The sequence below is a fragment of the Telmatherina bonti genome (genome assembly GCF_933228915.1).
Source record: "Telmatherina bonti genome assembly, chromosome: 3".
NCBI lineage: Eukaryota > Metazoa > Chordata > Actinopteri > Atheriniformes > Telmatherinidae > Telmatherina > Telmatherina bonti.
In genome coordinates this window covers 21,614,096-21,633,233 of record NC_136621.1, presented here as the reverse complement: position 1 = coordinate 21,633,233, position 19,138 = coordinate 21,614,096, and the positions used below count along the sequence as shown (strand labels likewise).

Here is a 19,138-nt window from a genome sequence, read left to right as displayed (position 1 = left end):
CATCAGACGATTAAAGCAAATCAAGCTGTGACTTCCCAGCTTTTCTGGAATCAGGAATGTCCCTTTTTCATTTATGAAGTTGGATTAGAAAACCTTTTTACTGCTGCTATTACAATTAAATACAAATTGCGGTATTATATAAGAAGTTTTCGGCCAAAAACATTATGTTTTGTATGCAGCTGTAAATATTAACAGATCTGTTGCTACAAAATGAAACTATCAAAATCAATTTCACTTAAGATTCACGGTGGTTTAAATAGAAAGCATTTAAACTCAGTGTCAACTTTATTTGTATGCAAGCATGTTGACAACAGTTGAGGAGAAAGCAAGCATAAAACAACAGAAATATTATGTACACACAGGTTCTTGTTGTCGTTTTGCATTGTAATCTGATAGCAGAGCCAGGCTAAACTGAGCTGTTCAAAATGCAGAAATAAAATTACCTAAAAGCAAAACTCAATAAGGGAATCAATCCTTTTTCTCTTCACTTGTCTGCTCCACATCATGGGAATAGTAGCATTTGTCTCCATGTGTGCAAGTTCCCTGAGGGGGTAGAAAGAGGAAAGATGACAGCAAATGAACAGAAAGATTCAAAGAGGCATGTTTTAATGACTAAAATCAGTTGAAAGTACATTTTGAAATGCTGTGTAATGGTTTGGTGGTAATGACCTGTCGTAGCCTAAAGTACAACCTCTCGATTAGTTGGACCCATAATATCAGTAATACTCAGTAACAAACATGCTCTCCACTGGATTTCATAACCATGTAAAGATGTTGATGTTTATACTATGATTTAAAACATAAAAATCAAACAATGAAGCCATCTAGAAAGTTGAATGGGGACAAAGAGAAGAGTTGAAAATGAACATTTGGTAGGAAGCCTGGAAGACGTACTGAAACCCCAAGTATTCTACGTTTTCTACAGTTGTGTAAAAAAAATCATCTGCTTCCACATTTACATCTCCAGATCTTATCGATTTGGTATCCAGAGAAACAACTAATTATTTTGTTCTTCATTTCATTTTAACTACACATACCACAGAAAAAAAGCCTCATGCAGCCATTATTTGGACATCAGTGAGTCAATTTGACAAACCTGACCTGTTTGAATCTCTTGCAGGGAAAGTTCTTTAACTCGGACGAGTCTGTGATCTGGTTCTTTCTCTTGTTCTGACACTTCTTCCTCTTGTCTTGCAGGTCAGTTGCAATGCCACCACTGGAGGATACGACATTAAATTATACATATATATATATATATAAAAAACTAGCAAAACACTTTCTTGGAATTTAAGGGGTTAATCTGGATCATTTCTCCAAACTGCGAGAACTTTAAATTAATTAGTCTGTTAATGTGTGTATTGTGGGAGTGTGTATTATTCACCCAGCTTTGGCACGAGCTTTAGGTCCCCAGAAGGCCTGAGGATTCTCCTGGAACCGGGTCAAATGGCGTTTACGGGACTGAGGGTTGGCATCCTCCCTTACAGTGAAACAGGCCTCCAAGCTTCACACGCATGCACAAACACACACACACACACACACACACACCCACACATAATTCAAAACAAATATCTTAGTATGCCTGCCTTCTGGTTTAAAAAAAAAAGGGTTTTAATCCACAACACACAGTGTACATATTGTGTTTCTTGATTTGCTTTTTAAATAAAATCTGGTTGCCTCAGCATTATACAAACACTATTAGAAAATTACCAAGTTTACTAAAAATGCAATATACTTGAAATTTGCAACTTAACAGAACCCTTATTAAATCTTTAATAAACAAAATGTTTAATATTCTGAGAACCTTAACAATTTCATTGCATTTAGAAAATATAAAAAACATCTAAACTTTAATGCCAGAAACACCTGGAAAAAAAATAGTTATAAATGCAAAAGAGGAAAAGAGTTTATCAAATACATTGTTATGGAAGATTCTATAATTAGACGAATTAAGGAGAGAGGAGAGTGTCAGGATTGGGTATAAAAAGGAGCCTTTACCAAAGGTTTAGTCTATAGATGCAAGGATGGTTCATGGCTTACTACTTTGTACCAAACTGTCTGAACCATCAGTAAGGTCCTAAATATTTCTCCATGTATGACTGTGAAGAACATTATGTGGTGTTGCATCTATAGTGCATAATAATGTGAAAACCTCTCAATCAATAAAGGTAGAAACCATCCAGCCATCATGGTTAATATAGTTGTCTAAACTCAGGAATATCATGTATTTTTACTGAAAGTTTGCCATTGTATCCAGAAACGTAAACTAAAACTGTATTTTAGTTTACGTTGTGAGGATGAAGATCAGCTCTGCGCAGAAATGCTACAAAATGTTCTGTTCTGTGGTCAGATCACTCCGTGTTTTATCTGAAAACACATGAAGCTCTAAGAAAAGGAGTATCAGACGACTGCAAACTGCTTATCAACTGAAGTCATCTGTCACATATGAATGTGTAACAAATTTGTAACAAACTGGAGAACATATCCCTATTAACATTTTTTTGTGTTGCTGGTCTAAGATTCTAGATTTCTTTACATTTTCTTAAATTAAGGCTGATCAGTGAAAGTCATCTAATCGTGTATGTTAAAAAATATTACTCCACAAAAAACTACAACTTTAAACTTCAAAACGTATCTTGAAACAGGGTTTGAAGGTTTGCTTCCAAAATGTTTAAAAACACAAGTATCATTAAACTGATCACAAAGATCATGGTTGGTCATGAGTCAACTGGTGGGACTGGTCTCACCAGGGTTCAGTAGAGAGGATCTTGAATGCAGGGCTTGTCGGAGACAGCTTCTCCCTTTTCACCGGGTTTTTTTTCTCCTGCAGCAGATGATCAAGCGAAGAGAAACATCTTAAATTACAATTCTACCATTTTTCCAAGCAGTCTGATTTTTTTTTATTTATTTACATGCATTTCAAACAACAGCAGGAACAAGAAAAGATTTTCTTTTTCTTTCCATATTTACCCAGCATCGCATGATGTCCCAGATGGCTGCAGGAGGAGCATCTGTTTTAACTGCATTTTTACAGGCGTGAGAGAGAGAAACCCTGTGGCCAGCATGAAGGAGAGCAGACCTGAGGAGGACAAAAAAAAAAAAAGAAGAGATAGGTTCATTCAGCTCAAGAAAAACGAAGGTCTGGACAATGAAAAGAACCAGTGTACAAGTGGAGAAATCTCTGTATGTGACAAAGCAGAACATGACCTGTAACTTTTAGAGCAACTGGTTCTTAATCTGGTGGTTTTTGATGTTGTAGCTGCCTTGTGTTTCAGCTTTTAACCCACAAATCATAAAAAAACAAAACACCTCTGACCTCTCATGTCATTGCTCATGGGCTGAAATTCACAAACAGTGATTATAAGCCAATGAAAACTAAGTAAAAACAACAACACAAACAACAGACTATTAAGCTGCTACTTTTATTCATGTGTGACTGTTTTTATGCCTTCTAACCATTATGTTTCAAATATGCCAAACAACCATTTTAAAATTTAATTTGATTCCTGGAAATTGTTTTCAGACCAACGGGATGTCTTGTGACACACACGCCCACACAGACCATGCTGCTCTATATGGGCGTGTGTATTTACTAGGGGTGGGAAATTGAATCAGAAAATCAGATATTGAGATTTTTGCTTCACAATTTTAAAATAATTTTTATTTAGTTAAAAACAAAAATTGATCTTTTTTTCAAATAAATACAAATAGTCCATTAAAATTTTTTTGTCATTTTTATTGTTTTTATTAATCTTCTTTTTTTTTTTGGTCTTCCTGAGCATCATAGCCGCAGAATAATGGTCTGTGTTGTTTATTTCCAAACTGAAATCAAGAAAAAAAACCTACAAAAAAAGTTCTGCACATTTTTTTGTTTTGTTTAGTCTATAAAAATCAGCAATTTCAAAGAATTGTGAGAATCTCAATTTTAATTGAATCAGCATCCAAAAGATTCGGAATGGAATCAAATCAAAACAGAACAAAAGCATCTCGTCCCAGCCCCAGTATTTACATGTTTACCTAAACTGGAGCAGTGGTGGAGTATTACAGTGTATTGTGCTGCTCAGATTGTCCACAGTGTAGTAAAGAGGCACATCTTCCAATTCCTGAAACAAACACATCACAGGGGGTTGTGCATCAGTCTAGCAAATAACAATTTAAGCACCAGTCAAAACATTGGTTCAAAAAATAATTTGGTTAACACTCATGGCATTTAAAGCCACTTTATGCCACTAACCACACCCACATGACAATAGAAAAGAGTGATATCAACGCCCATAAGACGGCATATAGAGTGGAAAAGGTGCATGAATACCTCAGTCACCATGCTGAGCATGCCCTCTATTCGTTTAGACGTCCCAAACCTAGAAGGGTTCCCAGACACTGCAGACAAAACCTTTTGGACAAACCCCAAGTCATGTATGGGTTCAGCCCAGATGGGACCACCGAGCTACAAAAAAAAGAACAGACTTTAAATCACTTATAAAATGCATGTTTGCAAGGACACAACCACAAACCAGAGAAGTATTCACACAGTCTGAAACTCTGCAGGTAATGAAGTCAGAGACAACAGGGAGAATTAAAAACACTCATTCAGCTCACATCATTTTGCACGTATTGCTATGACTACAGCACATGATGGGATAGACTGCTGTGATTTGGTGCATTTGTACTTCAGTGTGTTTCTGGGAGCCACCTGATGTCGCTGTCCACAGTGCTCACACTCTGGTCCGACCGGGGGTCCTGTGGCAGCAGAGTACTTCATACTGAAATCACAAAAAAAATAAAAAATAAAAAAATCAACTTAACTACACACACACACAACCATGCTGCGTCTGCAACACACACAACAAGGAGAAATGATGAAGGGAGGAAGGCTCAAGCCGGCACAGCACTATTTAGAAAACTTGAAATTGTAAACAATGAAACAACCTCGAGAAGACTTAACTTTTATTTGGCCAAACAGCTGAACCAATGCATGCCACCTAAATGATTTGAGTGGCTCAGACAAATGGCCCTTGAGCTGGAACTGTTCTCTTTCCTTCTTACTCCAATTTTCCTTCAGTGTCTCAGGTTCTGTTGAGACTGCAGGCGACTTGGATTTGTTTCTCAAATCTGATCTTCAGGACAGACCGTCTGCACTGTTATTTGCAAGTGAAAAAATATCGTTTGAAGCTTTTGTGGCAATCCAAACTACAAAGACTCAATGAGGACACCATTTAAATACAGCAAAATATTTTGTTTTAAGGCAGACGGTCTGACGGTCAGCCTTTGTGCCGACTTATCTAATCATACACCAGTGTGGAAGGGCGTTTCCTGCAGGACAGTTTGCTAACCAGCACACCTTTATTTGATCATCACATGCAAAACATCTAAGACCCAGCTCGACTGTGTGCACTCACTGTTTTCCATTGCTTGTTCTCCTGCCCATTCTCTGCAAGTGGAAGGACCCACAGCCGACACAGTTGTAGAGCATAGCCTGCTTACTGCAACACCAGAAGAAGAAAACTTTATTTAATGTACATTTCTGACAGATGCAACCTTTTCTAAGACGATGCATGCACCTTCGGTACAACAGCTCGTGTGTACATTTGCATCCATCTGCATGCTATCATTACCCCTTTCTTTAGGCTCTAAATTTTAAATATTACATTAATAATGTATTTACTGTATAATAACACATTTATGAAAGGTTTCATTGTCTTTTGCTCTTACACCTCACCAAGTTCTGCAACTGACATTATTTCCACATTTTGTCACTGCAGTGACCCAGTTTCAGGATCATTCATCTTTCATCATAGAGTACATCAGCCTTTGTTAGGAGACAGTCTGTGTGTGTCAGTGAGTGTGTGAAGCACCTGGCTGAGTTTTTGACTGTAGCCTGTCCTGTGAAGACGCGCACAAAGACCCGAATGTAGAAGTCGGCGCTAACAGAAAGCAGAGGCTGGATGTATCGCTGGTACACACCAGCCCGCTGATCCAAACTGTGGAGGATGATACGAAGAGCCTGCAGATTTAAAAATATATGCACAAAAAAAAAAAAAAGAATATAAAAAGAAATTATCTTCCTCTTAGGATAATAAACTTTGAAACATTTCATTTTTTTCAGGATTTACAGAACATTAGGAATTAAAAAGAAGTCACATGAAAGCTAGTTGCTGGTAAATTAAATTTGACTCTTCCCCTGACAAATGCATGTATTTAACCATATGCTGCATTACTGGGTCCTGCTTATAAATAAATAAGCTAATTTAGAAACTTGATCAGCAATGTAAACAATGTTCACACGTTCATATGCTGCTTTTTGTTGGTATGAAACACTTACTGAAAATGTAAGTTAGTGTCTAAAACTCCTAAAAGGATTAGAGTCTTCCAGATGAAACATGTTCATTTTGGCAGATTTAAAAAAAAAAAAAAAAAAAAAAAAAAAAAAAACAGCTACCTGACCAAACATTAGCCTCCATAAAGAAATCTCTTAACTGCATTGCTGTTACTGACTCACATCGTTATTATATGCATTTGTGAACAAAAGATTGAAACACTGTGAAAGTGAAAATACCAGCATGTCTGTACATGTGCCTCGTGTGCATTTTCACAGTTCTGGAAGAGTGTGTGTGTGTGTGTGTGTGTGTGTGTGTGTGTGTGTGTGTGTGTGTGTGTGTGTGTGTGTGTGTGTGTGTGTGTGTGTGTGTGTGTGTGTGCACTGTGCGCACTCACCATCTCATGACAGTATTTAGCTTTGATGGAGACGGCACCATATTTGCTGTAGCAGGTTTCTCCATTGTTTCCCGCCATCACAGCCATGTCTGTACATGTTACACACAACAGACCTGAAAGGAACGGAAACAGATGGGAAATTTAAAAAAAAAAATCACTTACTAGGTCTAACCACTGCTTTTGTGCAATCACCCCCAACAGAGGGTGAAGAAAGAAGTGTTAGGTAAAGCAGGATTTAAATTGGTTTAAAACTGAGGCAGGAAAAGAAATGTCATGTTTTTACAACATGCATTTATTACAATACGATAAATCTATAACAGACTCATTAAAAAAAACTCATTGAATATGCTGTTGTGTTTGGTCTTACGGCTGTAAACACAGCTCTATCATGCTCCTAAAACAGAATGAATTTAAAAAAAACAAAACATCATTCAAGTAACAAGACATTTCAGATTTCAAAACCCAGATATTTTAAGATGTGGGCCTAATATGTGTTCTTCTACAATGTTTACTTAAAAGAACAATAAGCAGAGATTCATCATTTCTGAATGGAAGGAATCTAAATTTGTGTAAATTAATGCAGAGGTGCAATTTCAACTAAATAATATCATGATGTCACACACCGTCTCTCTATGGTATCTCTAGCCCTGTGTTCACCAGCCAGTCTGGCCACGCATGCATGTAAGATCATGGGAATTGCCGCCTCCCCTCTCCTCTCACAGCCCTCCCTATTTATAAAAAGACTCCAGAAACTTTCGATTTAACACTTGATCCAAGTCCCGACCCCCACCTATGGCAACAAGCTGTGGGAAGTGACTAAAAGAACAAGATCTCAAAAACAGGCGGCTGAAATGAGTTTCCTGTGCAGGGTGGCCGGGTTCTCCCTTACGATAGGGTGAGACGCTTTGTCCAGGTGTTCCAGGCACGTCCCTGTGGGAGGAAACCCAGGATGTGCTGGAGGGATTACATTTCTCAGTTGGCCTAAGAATGTGTCGGGATCCCCCTGATGAGCTGGCAAATGTGGCCAAGGAGAGATAAGTCTGGGTTTCCCTGCTTACGCTGCTGCTCGCACAACCCAACCCCAGATCAGCAGCAAAAAATGGATGGATGGATCAAAAGCAAATGGTCATGTGGGAAAAAAAAAAAATTAGAATTTTTAAATTTTCCCTCTCAAGTTTCAAGGAAATAAGCTTCTCATCTTTACTTAATATTAGGAAAATACAAGCTGAAAAAAACATCACCACATACATCAAGCTCTGTCAGCTTTTATGACTAAAAACTTCACAACTGAATATTGACAGATTTTTGCACTTTGCGGGCTGCTTACGATTACAAATTAGCCGTCAGTCTTGCATCCTGCCTCTTCTCTGAGCTCTCACCAGTCAGTAAAAGTCAGTCAGGTGTTGACTCTTGTTTTATGTCTCCTTCTGTTTCTCACTTCTACCGACAATATCTTCATAGGTTTTCTTTAATGCTCAGCCCTGTAAACATGTAAGTGGCCTAGTGTCTTGATACTGCCGGCATGTAATGCAGCACAGCAGAGCAAAATATAGCCGTGACATGATACACTGAGCTGAAACACAAATTTGTGAAGAATGGTTAATCTTAAGGTCCCAACACAGTATTTGTGACTTAGCCAAGCACTTAAAAGTTGACTGGATCACTGACTTTTTATTTGTAGTTATTCCATTTTAGGACTTGGTCAATTCCAGGTATACTTCTATTTCATATTACTGTAAAATCTTTGTCATGAAAAAGGGTAAAGCTGTCTTCTTCACAAGTGTAGCAGCCCATGAGACAAAGGCTGCTTCGCTTTGTCTAAAGACCCTGAAGGTAAATAAATAAATAAGCTAATTTAGAAACTTGATTTCATAAACAACAATTTTTAGTTTAATTTCTCTGAAACACACAAAACAAGAAAAAAAGCATACTTATCACCTAATTGTTAGCCTCCCTTTTAGCTCACATTAGTTTTACATCCTCATTTAAAACAAACAGTTTGAGCTAAAGGCTTTTATGGTTAAAGTGGCATTTGTAGAAATGTTAGTCCTGATAGGTTGACGATGTCTATAGTTACTGTTAAAATGAAGATACCTACCTCCTTCACCAACGGCCTGCACAGCAGCATCCAGGAAGGAGGCGGGACTACCATAGGGATCCAGATCGATGACATCATATCTCTCCTTTTTCCCTCGCATCTCATACATCAGTATGCTGGGCACCGAACAGAGGAAGATAATAATTACTGAACCATATTGTACAGCTGGAAAGAAAAAAAGAAACACTGCAATCCCTCATGAGAATTGAAACATGATGAATCAGCAAAAACTTTCAAGGAAAACTTGTTCGGAGCAAGCATGAGGAGCAAAAAGAACAGGAAAAAAGCTGCAAGACGACAAAGAAAGGAGAGAGACAACATAATGATTCAGGAGTAGTCAATGTGAATGTGGCAAAGCTTTCTCTTGAAGTAGTCAAAAGCATCGTTTCCACCAACGGGTGTAGGTCAGGTCGGGACGAGAAGGGTTCGGATGCGGTCTGTAAAGTGTAATGTTGCTTTCCCACAGTCATCTGTAACCTCAGCTGAAAGGCAGAGTCTCAGGCAGCGGTTAGCAATAGATGCCTCAGCTACGTAATAGCATGATGCCACGGCATGGCAACACACTCCTTTAAGTATAACCAAAACATGACTCAGAAACAAAGGAGGCGATGGCGATTATTCAAAGGTTTGTGTTCTTTGTTCTTTACCCTGAGACATTCACAAAATGGTGCTTCGCGATGGCATTTTTAACGGAGATTAAATAGAAAATATGTTTCTTTAAACAAGGAGCTATTCCGGTTTTGTTTTTATGTCAGGTTGTATAGGAATGTTTTGTTGTTTTTTTTCTTGTTTTTTTTTTGTTTTTTTTTTTTTTAAACCAATCAATGAATCGTAGCATGTCCAACTGCATCTTTTATGGTCATATCGGTTACAATGGTATGCCAATGGAAGAGTAACAAAAAAGTAGGACAGTCCAGGTTAGGTAGGATAATACGGTACCCATCCCAGTTTTTGTGTGGGAAACACACAAAAAAAAGCATCCCAACCCGACATAAAACCGTCGGAGCAAACGGGGCTAAAGCTGAAGATTAGAGAATAATACCTCGCATCCTTGCAGCTAGCCTGGAGCAGGTGGTTAACTCTGTTGTACTGAGCATTCCTTGCGATCAGGACAGCCGCTTTGGAGGAGAAATCATTAGCAGTGACGCTGTGCAGACCGGGGACCTCGAGCGTAAAACGCACCGAGCGCAAACCCGATGCTGCAAGGCCCTCCAGAACCCGAAGACCTTCCTGAAAGAAAAGATTTGAAGATATATACATGAGCTGCATCAGGATACAAAAGAGAAGATGAGCTAAATATATATCATCAACTAGACAACCAGTGGGCTAAAACTTTTAGTTTTTAATCAGTTATATATATATATATATATATATATATATATATGTAGAGTGAGAACCATCTATGGCTGCTGAAGATCAGGCAGACCACAAGAAATTTATGTGGCCCTGTTTACGCTGGCAGGCTACTGCACCCAGAACTAAACTCATCTGAAAGACCCGCAACTTAAAATCTGCAAAGGGTAAGAAGAAACTTTGAGCTAAAAGATGTTTAAAAGATGTTTAAAAGGTATTTAAAAGTGCAGTGCAAAGTTCCCAAGCAGCTTCATCACGAGGACAAGTCCTTCCACCTCTTCATTGTCATCTGATTCACAATGTTGCCATGATACTGATAAAAGCTGCAACATTTGTGTAATAAAATGTTTCTATTACTGCCCAAAATCCACCATGTTTTCTCTTTAATAAGGATAAATCAATCCAAACTATAAATTAAATACTACAGTCCAACCCTGCAACGACCACAGAACTAACTACAGAGGAGAGTTCAGTCTCCTGTGTTTAGTGGACATTAATGACAATGAAACGCTTTGAAGTTTTATAGAATCTTCTCAGTTTCCCTCTCTTTACCACTTGGGGCCAACAAAGTGTGAAATTACTTGGTACATGATTAACATAAGCAATTTGGCAGAAGCTCTCATGCAAAGTGGTCTGAACTGGAAACAGTATGTGTGTTTTTTTCTTAATAATCCATGCTTGTATTGCCTTCCTATAACATAATCAAGGTTTGTCCGAGGATACTTCAGAGAAATGCACAGGCTGAGTATTGAACCACAAGTCAGATTGTAAGATGTCCACTCCGCCACTGGAGCCACAGCCTCTCAGTGTAGCAGCCATACTGAAATCAGGAAGCCTCAGCGGAGGGGAAAACAATCAAATAAAGCCACTGTGTGTGACTTTGTTAATGTTTTACTTCAAGCTACAGAAAAACAATCACAGTCTCTGCATGTCCACATTTGAAGCCACCGTTTATGTTTATTGTGATCAACAGCTTTTACAGTAAACCATTAACACCTGTGAACCTTAACTACCGCATTATCGCTTTGCCACATTCTCGTGAGAAATTATCATAAAAGAAACTTCAGTTCAAACTGGATGATCTGCAAACCTACACATTTTTTATTCATCAATTCATCCATGGACTGATCAGCCTTGCGTACCTCACATTTCTCCCCTGCTGTTGCAGTAACTTTAGGTTCCTCTTCACCATGTTTGTCCTCAGTCTGTACATCTGCCTCATTCTTCTCCTCTGTCAGAGAGACCACCACCCTCTCCTTCTCTCCAGGCACCACCACCTTCACCCCGCGCTGCGCCAGCATTTCTCTGGCAAACTCTGTGATAACTGCACATCTGAAAACAAGAAAATAACTGTTTCTTTCTGTACATGTACTATGGACACAGATAAAAAAAAAAAGGTAAAAGAAGAGCTAAATACCGAATAAGGACTCAAGTTCAAGAATTCCTTTTTCAAACATCTTTGACAGTAATTCTAAGAGCTTAAACAAACGTTGTCCTCTTTTCTTGATCACAAGAAAAAGATACAACTTTTTTGTCCTCTTTTCTTGATCACAAGAAAATAGGACGAAAAAAAAAGGCTCACTTGCTTTTGTTCAAGTTCTTAGGACTGTCATGACCAAGATGACTTAAAATCACACAACAGACATTTATAACCTAAATTATCTGCAGCTCTGTGTTCTTCTTTTAGATCTGATGGGCCTCAATGTCAAAGATGATCTAAGCATATCTGATAAACTGAAGCTATGTGATGGACTGACTGTGCAAACTGAACTTAAGTTAAACTTTGCTTACGTTAAATCTCTGTTAAACTCCTGGACTGGGTTGTAAAAAACTTCATTAGCATTTGGAAACAATATGGCAGCCTTTCCTTCTCTGACCACTGTCTCTCCAGGCAACAACTCCACTTGAGGTGTTTCCTCCTGGCCTCCAGTTGCATCAGACTTCATGCCAGCTGCTGAAGAATCAGCAGGTGGGAGTGAGGGGGTGATGGTGGAAATGCCAGGGTCCATAGATCTCAGTCTCCAGCTGGTAGCGGGACCAACACTCCACCAAAAACTCTGTCTGGCTGAACTTATGCAGGAAGGATGGGAGAAGAGGCGGTACAGTTGAGCAGTCCGCACTGACATAAAGGCTCAGTCTGCAAAAAACACACATTACATACAGTGCAAATTGTTTCAGGTGGAAGGATTTCTTGATTTTTATGTTTTAACAAACATAACTTGCATAACCTACAAATTAGGGCTAAATTCCACTTAGAGGTTTAGTTCAGTCTGTGTACATGTTCTACCTTTGACCAGCATGTGGAGGAATAGAAATGGAACGCTGTCCTTGTTAGTACGCCTGAGCTTAGCACATATTTTTGTGTTACTTTATTTACATTAAAATGTTTTAGAGCATTTAGAAAAAAAAAAATAGATAAGATATTCAAGTATGTGTTTTTGTCGAAAAACCGAAAAATCCTAAAAACATTGTCTTATAAAAGTAAGCATACAAACACATTTTAAAGCTGTATACACAGAAGATACAACTTTTTTAGTTTGTTTGTTTACCAGCTTTTCAAAAGGATGAGCTGTCATGGCTATTGTTGGGATTTAAGTAATGTATTCATTCATCTGAAATGCCTTTTTAACATTTTAGCCAAACAAGCTGTGGTTTTTTTTAGATGCTTTTCGCGTTTAACATTTAAAACCTCCAGTTTAGCTATTTAATATGAGCAGGGGGGTTAAAGGGGAAATCAAAAAGATCTAAAAACGTACTTTTGGGTTTGCTGATTCAAACACTTTTCTGCTGAGAAATGTTTCCTAAAGTACACACAAGTTGCATGCCAGGTTATTACCATGTTTACTAGCGAGGCTATACGAATAGCGGTGAACATGTTTACCTGCGATATCTCCACTACGTAGACACTACTTCTCCAGTTTGTTAGGAGTTTACCTGAATAAACTAGGTTGGAGGTCTACAGATGAAGCTGTTTTGCTGCTATGTTGGAGTTCAAGCTTGCTCACGTTAGCGCATGGAAGCAGCCATGTCTGGAGCGACTCTACGGAAGCCGGTGCGGTCTTAAATGAGATTTTTTTTTTTTTTTTTTTTTTTTTTTCCGGATTTCACATGTTAAAATGATAAAAATGATTTTTTTTTTTTTTTAAATTCCGGAAGAAGAGACTACGTTATTGTGTGGGCAATGTACTGAACTCTTTCGGACATGAGTGTGATATTTTACTATTAACAACTGGACGGAATTAAATAAGTTGTTTATATTGTTTACAGTGTGTAGTTTTGATTTTTCTGTCTATTTCCTGTCTTGTATTGACTGTGGTTATATTTAGGTAAGTGTGAAGAAATTTTCACCTCCTTGGATGTCAGCTGCCTTTTGCTTTCTGTCAAGATGATCCTACACTCAGGGCCGGATTAAAAGTGCACAGGCTCCTGGGCCCAGAGTATTCCAGGGGCCCCCTTCCCCACCGCAATTTTGTTGCGGTGGGGAAATTGTAAAAATTGTAAATAATACACTGTGAAACGGCATTTCTAACATCTCTCAGCCAATTGCAACACACTAGACCCTGTGGTGTAACTATCTGGCTTTTATGAACATTTTGTTTCGTTTCCAAACTGCTGGTATATGCCCTAATTGGGCCCCAAGTAGGTGTGGTCCCCTGTGCCTGTGTCCATAATGCCCTTTGGATAATCTGGCATTGCCTACACCAGGGGTGTCAAACTCCAGTCCTCGAGGGCTGGTATCCAGCAGGTTTTTGTTGTCTCCTTGCTCCAACACATCTGACCGAAATCCATAAATATGTTGACAAGAAGCTGCTGGATCCATTTGATTTGAATCAGCTGTGTTGGTAGAAAGATTGTTTCCTTCTACCAACACAGCTGATTCAAATCAAATGGATCAAAAATCAATCAATGGATCAAAAACCTGCCGGATACCGGCCCTCTAGGAATGGAGTTTGACACCCCTGGCCTACACTGTTTATGTAATGTTAAGGTTCAGGCTCCTGAGATGCAGCACACTGTTACCACTGTTTTTAACCCATTTCTTGCTCAGTTTGACATGCTTCAGCCTTTTCCCCATGTTCCCTTCATTAGAATGATTTCTTGACAGCCACCAGCCATGCAGACCATTTCTAACAAGATTTCAGGGAACAGTTAGATGGGTCAACTGAAGGGCCACATGCACTTCTCAGGTCCTGTATGGTGTTTTCTGGATTTTATCCTATTTTGAAAAGGTGACACGTGAAAATACTGTTTATTTGTAACTGATAGTTGTTCAAGGTTGCCAGTCATTTTGTCCAATGCTTCCAGTTTCTTGTACAATTTGCTCAGTTCTTAAGGACACATTCAACACAAGCCAACCAGTTGTTTCTTAACAGCTCTTTGAAAACCACTTTCTCGGTGCAGAAAATACAATTGTGTGCCTCTCACACTGTGTTATTATGGTGTTTCTAATAAATGAGACGAAAGAAACGGAAATAATTATGTAACAGCCTCACAATTCCTAATATAGAAATTAAAATGCTTCTTTTGCTCAGTTGGCCCATTTTTAAAATTCACAAAAAAGTCTGCTCATTAAGGCTGATGTGTATCAAGTGTATTACAACAGAGAAACTCCAAACACTTGCTTGACTGCAGGCCTCGAGGACTGGAGTTGTCTGGAGGTTGATGGTTGCTGGCAGAAATGATCTAGTACCTTTCTGTCTTGTATTGGACTGGACGATGCCTCTCAATAAGCACACTCTTTTGTTTCTTTGCTGTGTTTTACAGAGCAGGGCGACCTAAATCTGGTCCTCGAGATCTACTATCCTGTTCCTTTTAGATGCATCCCTTCTCCAACACACCAATTGGCTGAATTCCCTCATCTGCGTGTTATTCAGCTCTGCAGAGGCCTGGTAATGAGCCATTCATTTCATTCAGGTGTGTGGAAGTTGGATGGTAGCTAGAGATTGTGAAACATTCATTATTTTCAGCAGCTTGTGAAGCATTCCTTTCTGAACAATCAGTTTCAGTGGGTCCGGACAGGGCCGGATTAAAAGTGCACCGGCCCCTGGGCCCAGAGTGTTCCAGGGGCCTCGTTCCGAACCATAACATTGTAAAAATTGTGAATGATACACTGTAACACAACATTTCTAACATCTCTCAGCCAGTGGTACCAGTAGCAATACACTAGATACTGTGTAGCTATCTGGCTTTTAAACACATTTTGTTTCATGTCCAAACTGCTGGTGTTTGCTCTATGTGGGCCCCACATGGCCCCCAGTGGGTGTGGGCCCCTTGGCCTGTGCCCATAATGGCCATTGGATAATCCGGCTTTAGGTCCAAAGTTATTCCCAGCACAGAACTATCCTTCTTGACCACTGTGTTGAGTCTCTGGTTCTAATGCTGCTGTTGTTCCTGCAGAGGGCTGCAAAACTGCGTTCACTTTTCACAACAAAATTACAAAAGATATGAAACATCTTGGTTCAGGTATTTAATTATCTTAGCAGACTCAAGAAGTACAGTCTGCTCTGTCCTTTTTTTTGTGGAAGTGTATGCGTTGCATTTCCAGTCCAGTCTGTTGTCTAGATGAACTCCAGTACTTGCCTTCTTCAAACACACACACACACACCTCTTCTCCCAGGATGTAAACAGTGTTATGTTTGGTCCTCTTCCTTTCGAAGTAAACAATCATCCCTTTTGTTTGGTTAGTGTTCAAGGTGAAGTGAATATTTCCAGACCATCTCACAAACTGACAGATCAGTTCTCTGTGCTCAGTTTCTTGTCCATCACTGACGCCCCACAACTGCTGAGTCATCAAATGGACGTCTGAGGTGTACAGAGTGAAGAGAAATAGTGAGAGTACAGTCTCTTGTGGCGCTTCGGTGCTGCTGACCACCGTCTCAGACACACAACCTTTCCGTCTCATCAAGTGTTGTCAGTTTGTTCATTCATTCATTCATTCATTCATTTTCCGAACCGCTTATTCCAATTCAGGGTCGCGGGGAAGCTGGAGCCTATCCCAGCCGGCTTTGGGCGTCAGTTTGTTCAGTGGTCATAAATTCGGGTAGTAGTGGAGGTATCCACCTGGAATTTATGGAGCTTCTCACATGTCAGAGCTGGCTGAATTGTTTTAAAAGCACCTGTGAAATAGTAAGAATAAAATCTTCAAAATTGGTGCCTGATTGGTCCAGATGAGCATTGACTCTCAGAAGCATGTATATGAATGAGCTTCTAAACCAATCTCATTACAATAACCAAACTGTAATGGGTCCTTAAAGGTGTTCAACTGTTTACTGAGGTGAGCCAATGATGTGAGATGTAAGGGCAACTGAATTGTAGTGTAACTGCACTGAGAAGAATTTCTGGATCAAAATCTAGTTTGTAGAATTACTTAGAAAAATGTTCTTCTGTATGACATGTTTCTAAAAATGAGTTTGATGAAGCAATACATAAATCTGCAGTATTGAAAAAGCTTCCATAAAACTTGAGATCCCAAATTCCATATTGCTCTTTCCTCTTATGCAGCTTCCTTTAAGAGGAGAGTATTACATCTTACAAGCGGTTTTCCAGTAGAAATACTTCATATCTAAAAAAAAAAAAAAAAAAAGCCTCAGTTGTTATTTAGAAATCACAAACTAAAATGACTTATTTGCATCAGATCAGGGGTTCCAGCCTGTGTTTTGTCGCTGCATGATGTCTATTCTATGATATATTTTAACTTGCAATCCAAATAGACTATTGAGCTGCTTTTGTAAAATGATGACTATTACTTAACTATTAACAATCATTTAAAACTTGAGTATAACTACTTCTCAATAATAACAATAATAAATTCTGATGTTAGGAGTAAGGGATTAGTAAAACACACACACACACACACACACACACACACCTACAAAAACCCTTTAATAATAAAAATCTGAAGATGTTTTTGGGTTTGTTTGGAAACTGACCTTACAGGGTGGTGCAGGTCAGAATACCACTGACAGGCAGTATATTCGAGTGTGTCACTCTTACTGTTGGACCATCTCAACATGTGGTTTCATTCACTGGATTGCAGCAGTTTTAATAAAATGAGACCTGGATGTCTGTGAGTATGTGGAAATAACCGCCTGCCTCTGCTGAACGCCAATCTGCACAGAAGCCTGAACATCTGGATGGGGGCGCTGTGACAATGAATGCCCAGAGAGCGTGGCGCTATACATCTGACACAGGAGAATTATAGAGTTAATAGTATTTGGCATGACAGGGAGAGAGAGCGGGGAGCGCAGTGCCGTGCCTGAATGCAGTCTCATCCTGTTTAGTATTCACTGTGCGCAGCGCCTGAAGGCCCCGGAGGGCTCACCTGCCCGGAGTCTAGACACGATAACACACACCCACACACACACACACACACACACACACACAGAGAAGACAGCGGGACTGAACTGCCGGACCCCGGCATCACGGTCCGTGTGGCGTTGGGCAGGAGGAAATCACTTCCACCGCCGAAGACACTCCGGTGAGTGAACGGGTTCAGTGGGTGGACTGGTGGGTGGGGCTCAGACAGTCGGGTCGGCTAGGGACGCTGCCTGCCTGTCTACCTGTTTCCTGCGGCGCGTGGACCCGTCTGTTATTCGTTATTCCTCCAAGTGTAATCTCGTTACTTTACTATCACCAGTTCCATTTTTATTTCTTACGTTACTGGCTACTTTCCCGCCAAAATTTGATCCGCCCATTGTTTCTATGGCAGACAAAATAATAAACAAAATAGCAGGGTATATTATATATGTGTGCGTGTGTATGTATGTGTGTATAGATAGATAGATAGATAGATAGATAGATAGATAGATAGATAGATACTTTCTGATTTTTTTTCCGGCGATTAAAAGAATGAATTTCACATGGTCCATAAATGAAATAAATAACTTTTGTTTGGGAGCTTTAATGACGGAAGTCTGTTTATGTAAACATAGGTGAAAGTAGGTTACAATTAGGCCACCCGAGATTTTTGTTTATCGTTCATTATCTGACAAGAGTGATGATATGCAAGATGAATTTGAAGCAGATTAGTAGGAAGTTGTACAGATAACTCATCCAGACTATCATATCAATATCAAAATTGATGAATTTACAGTTAATGTCATATGTTATTTCCTTTTATTAAAACAACTTGCAACCTACAGGGCAGCCTGCAGTCCCCTCTCTGCCTGTCTACCTGTCAGACCGATCAGTAGCTCTGTGATCTGACTGCAACCCCTGGGAGGCTTTTTAAGAAAGTCCCCGCTCTGCTCCTTTTCTTTGCCCCCCTCCAACGCCTCCATCTCCTCCTCCTCCTCGATAGCTCTGCGCTCTTTTCCTCGTCTGCATGTGTGATTGCGGGCACGCAAGCGCAAGTGTGTATGCATGAATTGTGCGCGTGCTCCGGTTGCTGGTTCACAGCATACAGTCACAGTGAATGAGTGTCTGTGGCAAGGCGGAGGGAGACATTAGACCGCTTCTTCTGCGCCGCTCCTCCATTGAAACCATTTCCAGCGGAACACAGCCGAGGGGTGAGTTAAACGCTGCTGGTCGCCTCGGTTCGGGTCCGTTTAGGATGTCCTGCTCTTGCACCGTGTGCGTGTGTGTGTGCGGGTTTGTAGTGGTGTCTTCTTGTATTGGGTGCTTGGTGAATAGAAGGAGGTCTAAGGTCTCCAGCGATGTGCTGAAGTGGAGGTTAGGCTATTGTTTTTTTTTGTTTTTTTTTTAATTGTTGTTTTTTTTAGTAGGGGTGCAGGGTGTTAAAGTTGAGCTGGCTACTATGGGGGATGGGCACACTGGGACAGACCAAACTTTAACCACTTCACACCGGCTTCATACTTTCTGCCTCCCCTCTCCCTCTGTGACTGACTTCATGAGTTCTCGGCACATCTTTCTCCCGCATTCCTGAACTTCCTCAGAAACTCCTTCGTGTGTGGAGGTGAAAGTCCTCTTTTTGGAACATCTGTAAAGCGCTGGTGGCCGTCGATTCACCAAATATCA

The 19,138-nt window shown here is 39.8% G+C and overlaps 1 protein-coding gene across 1 annotated transcript; it reads right to left on the bottom strand.

Moving 5' to 3' along the window:
• Window positions 1-348: 348 nt before the first annotated feature.
• Window positions 349-13,152, bottom strand: trmt1 (tRNA methyltransferase 1). The gene is made up of 16 exons (XM_079265190.1): window positions 13,044-13,152; window positions 11,954-12,299; window positions 11,305-11,494; window positions 9,852-10,039; window positions 8,810-8,925; window positions 6,712-6,824; window positions 5,853-6,001; window positions 5,397-5,480; window positions 4,691-4,760; window positions 4,310-4,444; window positions 4,015-4,100; window positions 2,968-3,076; window positions 2,745-2,821; window positions 1,382-1,501; window positions 1,102-1,216; window positions 349-543 (listed from the first exon to the last, which is right to left on the bottom strand). Exons 2-16 carry the CDS (start codon window positions 12,286-12,288, stop codon window positions 469-471), a joined length of 1,962 nt encoding a protein of 653 aa, XP_079121316.1. The 5' UTR covers window positions 12,289-12,299; window positions 13,044-13,152; the 3' UTR covers window positions 349-468.
• Window positions 13,153-19,138: the final 5,986 nt, after the last annotated feature.

What these genes read in the sequence shown, in the direction of transcription:
- trmt1 (XM_079265190.1), bottom strand. Translation starts at nt 12,288, where the DNA reads ATGTCAGTGCGGACTGCTCAACTGTACCGCCTCTTCTCCCATCCTTCC. An exon ending in GCTAGCTGCAAGGATGCGAG is followed by an intron (nt 8,926 to 9,851) that starts GTATTATTCTCT and finishes TTCGGTGCCCAG; the next exon opens with CATACTGATGTATGAGATGC. An exon ending in AGAACAAGCAATGGAAAACA is followed by an intron (nt 4,761 to 5,396) that starts GTGAGTGCACAC and finishes TTGTGATTTCAG; the next exon opens with TATGAAGTACTCTGCTGCCA.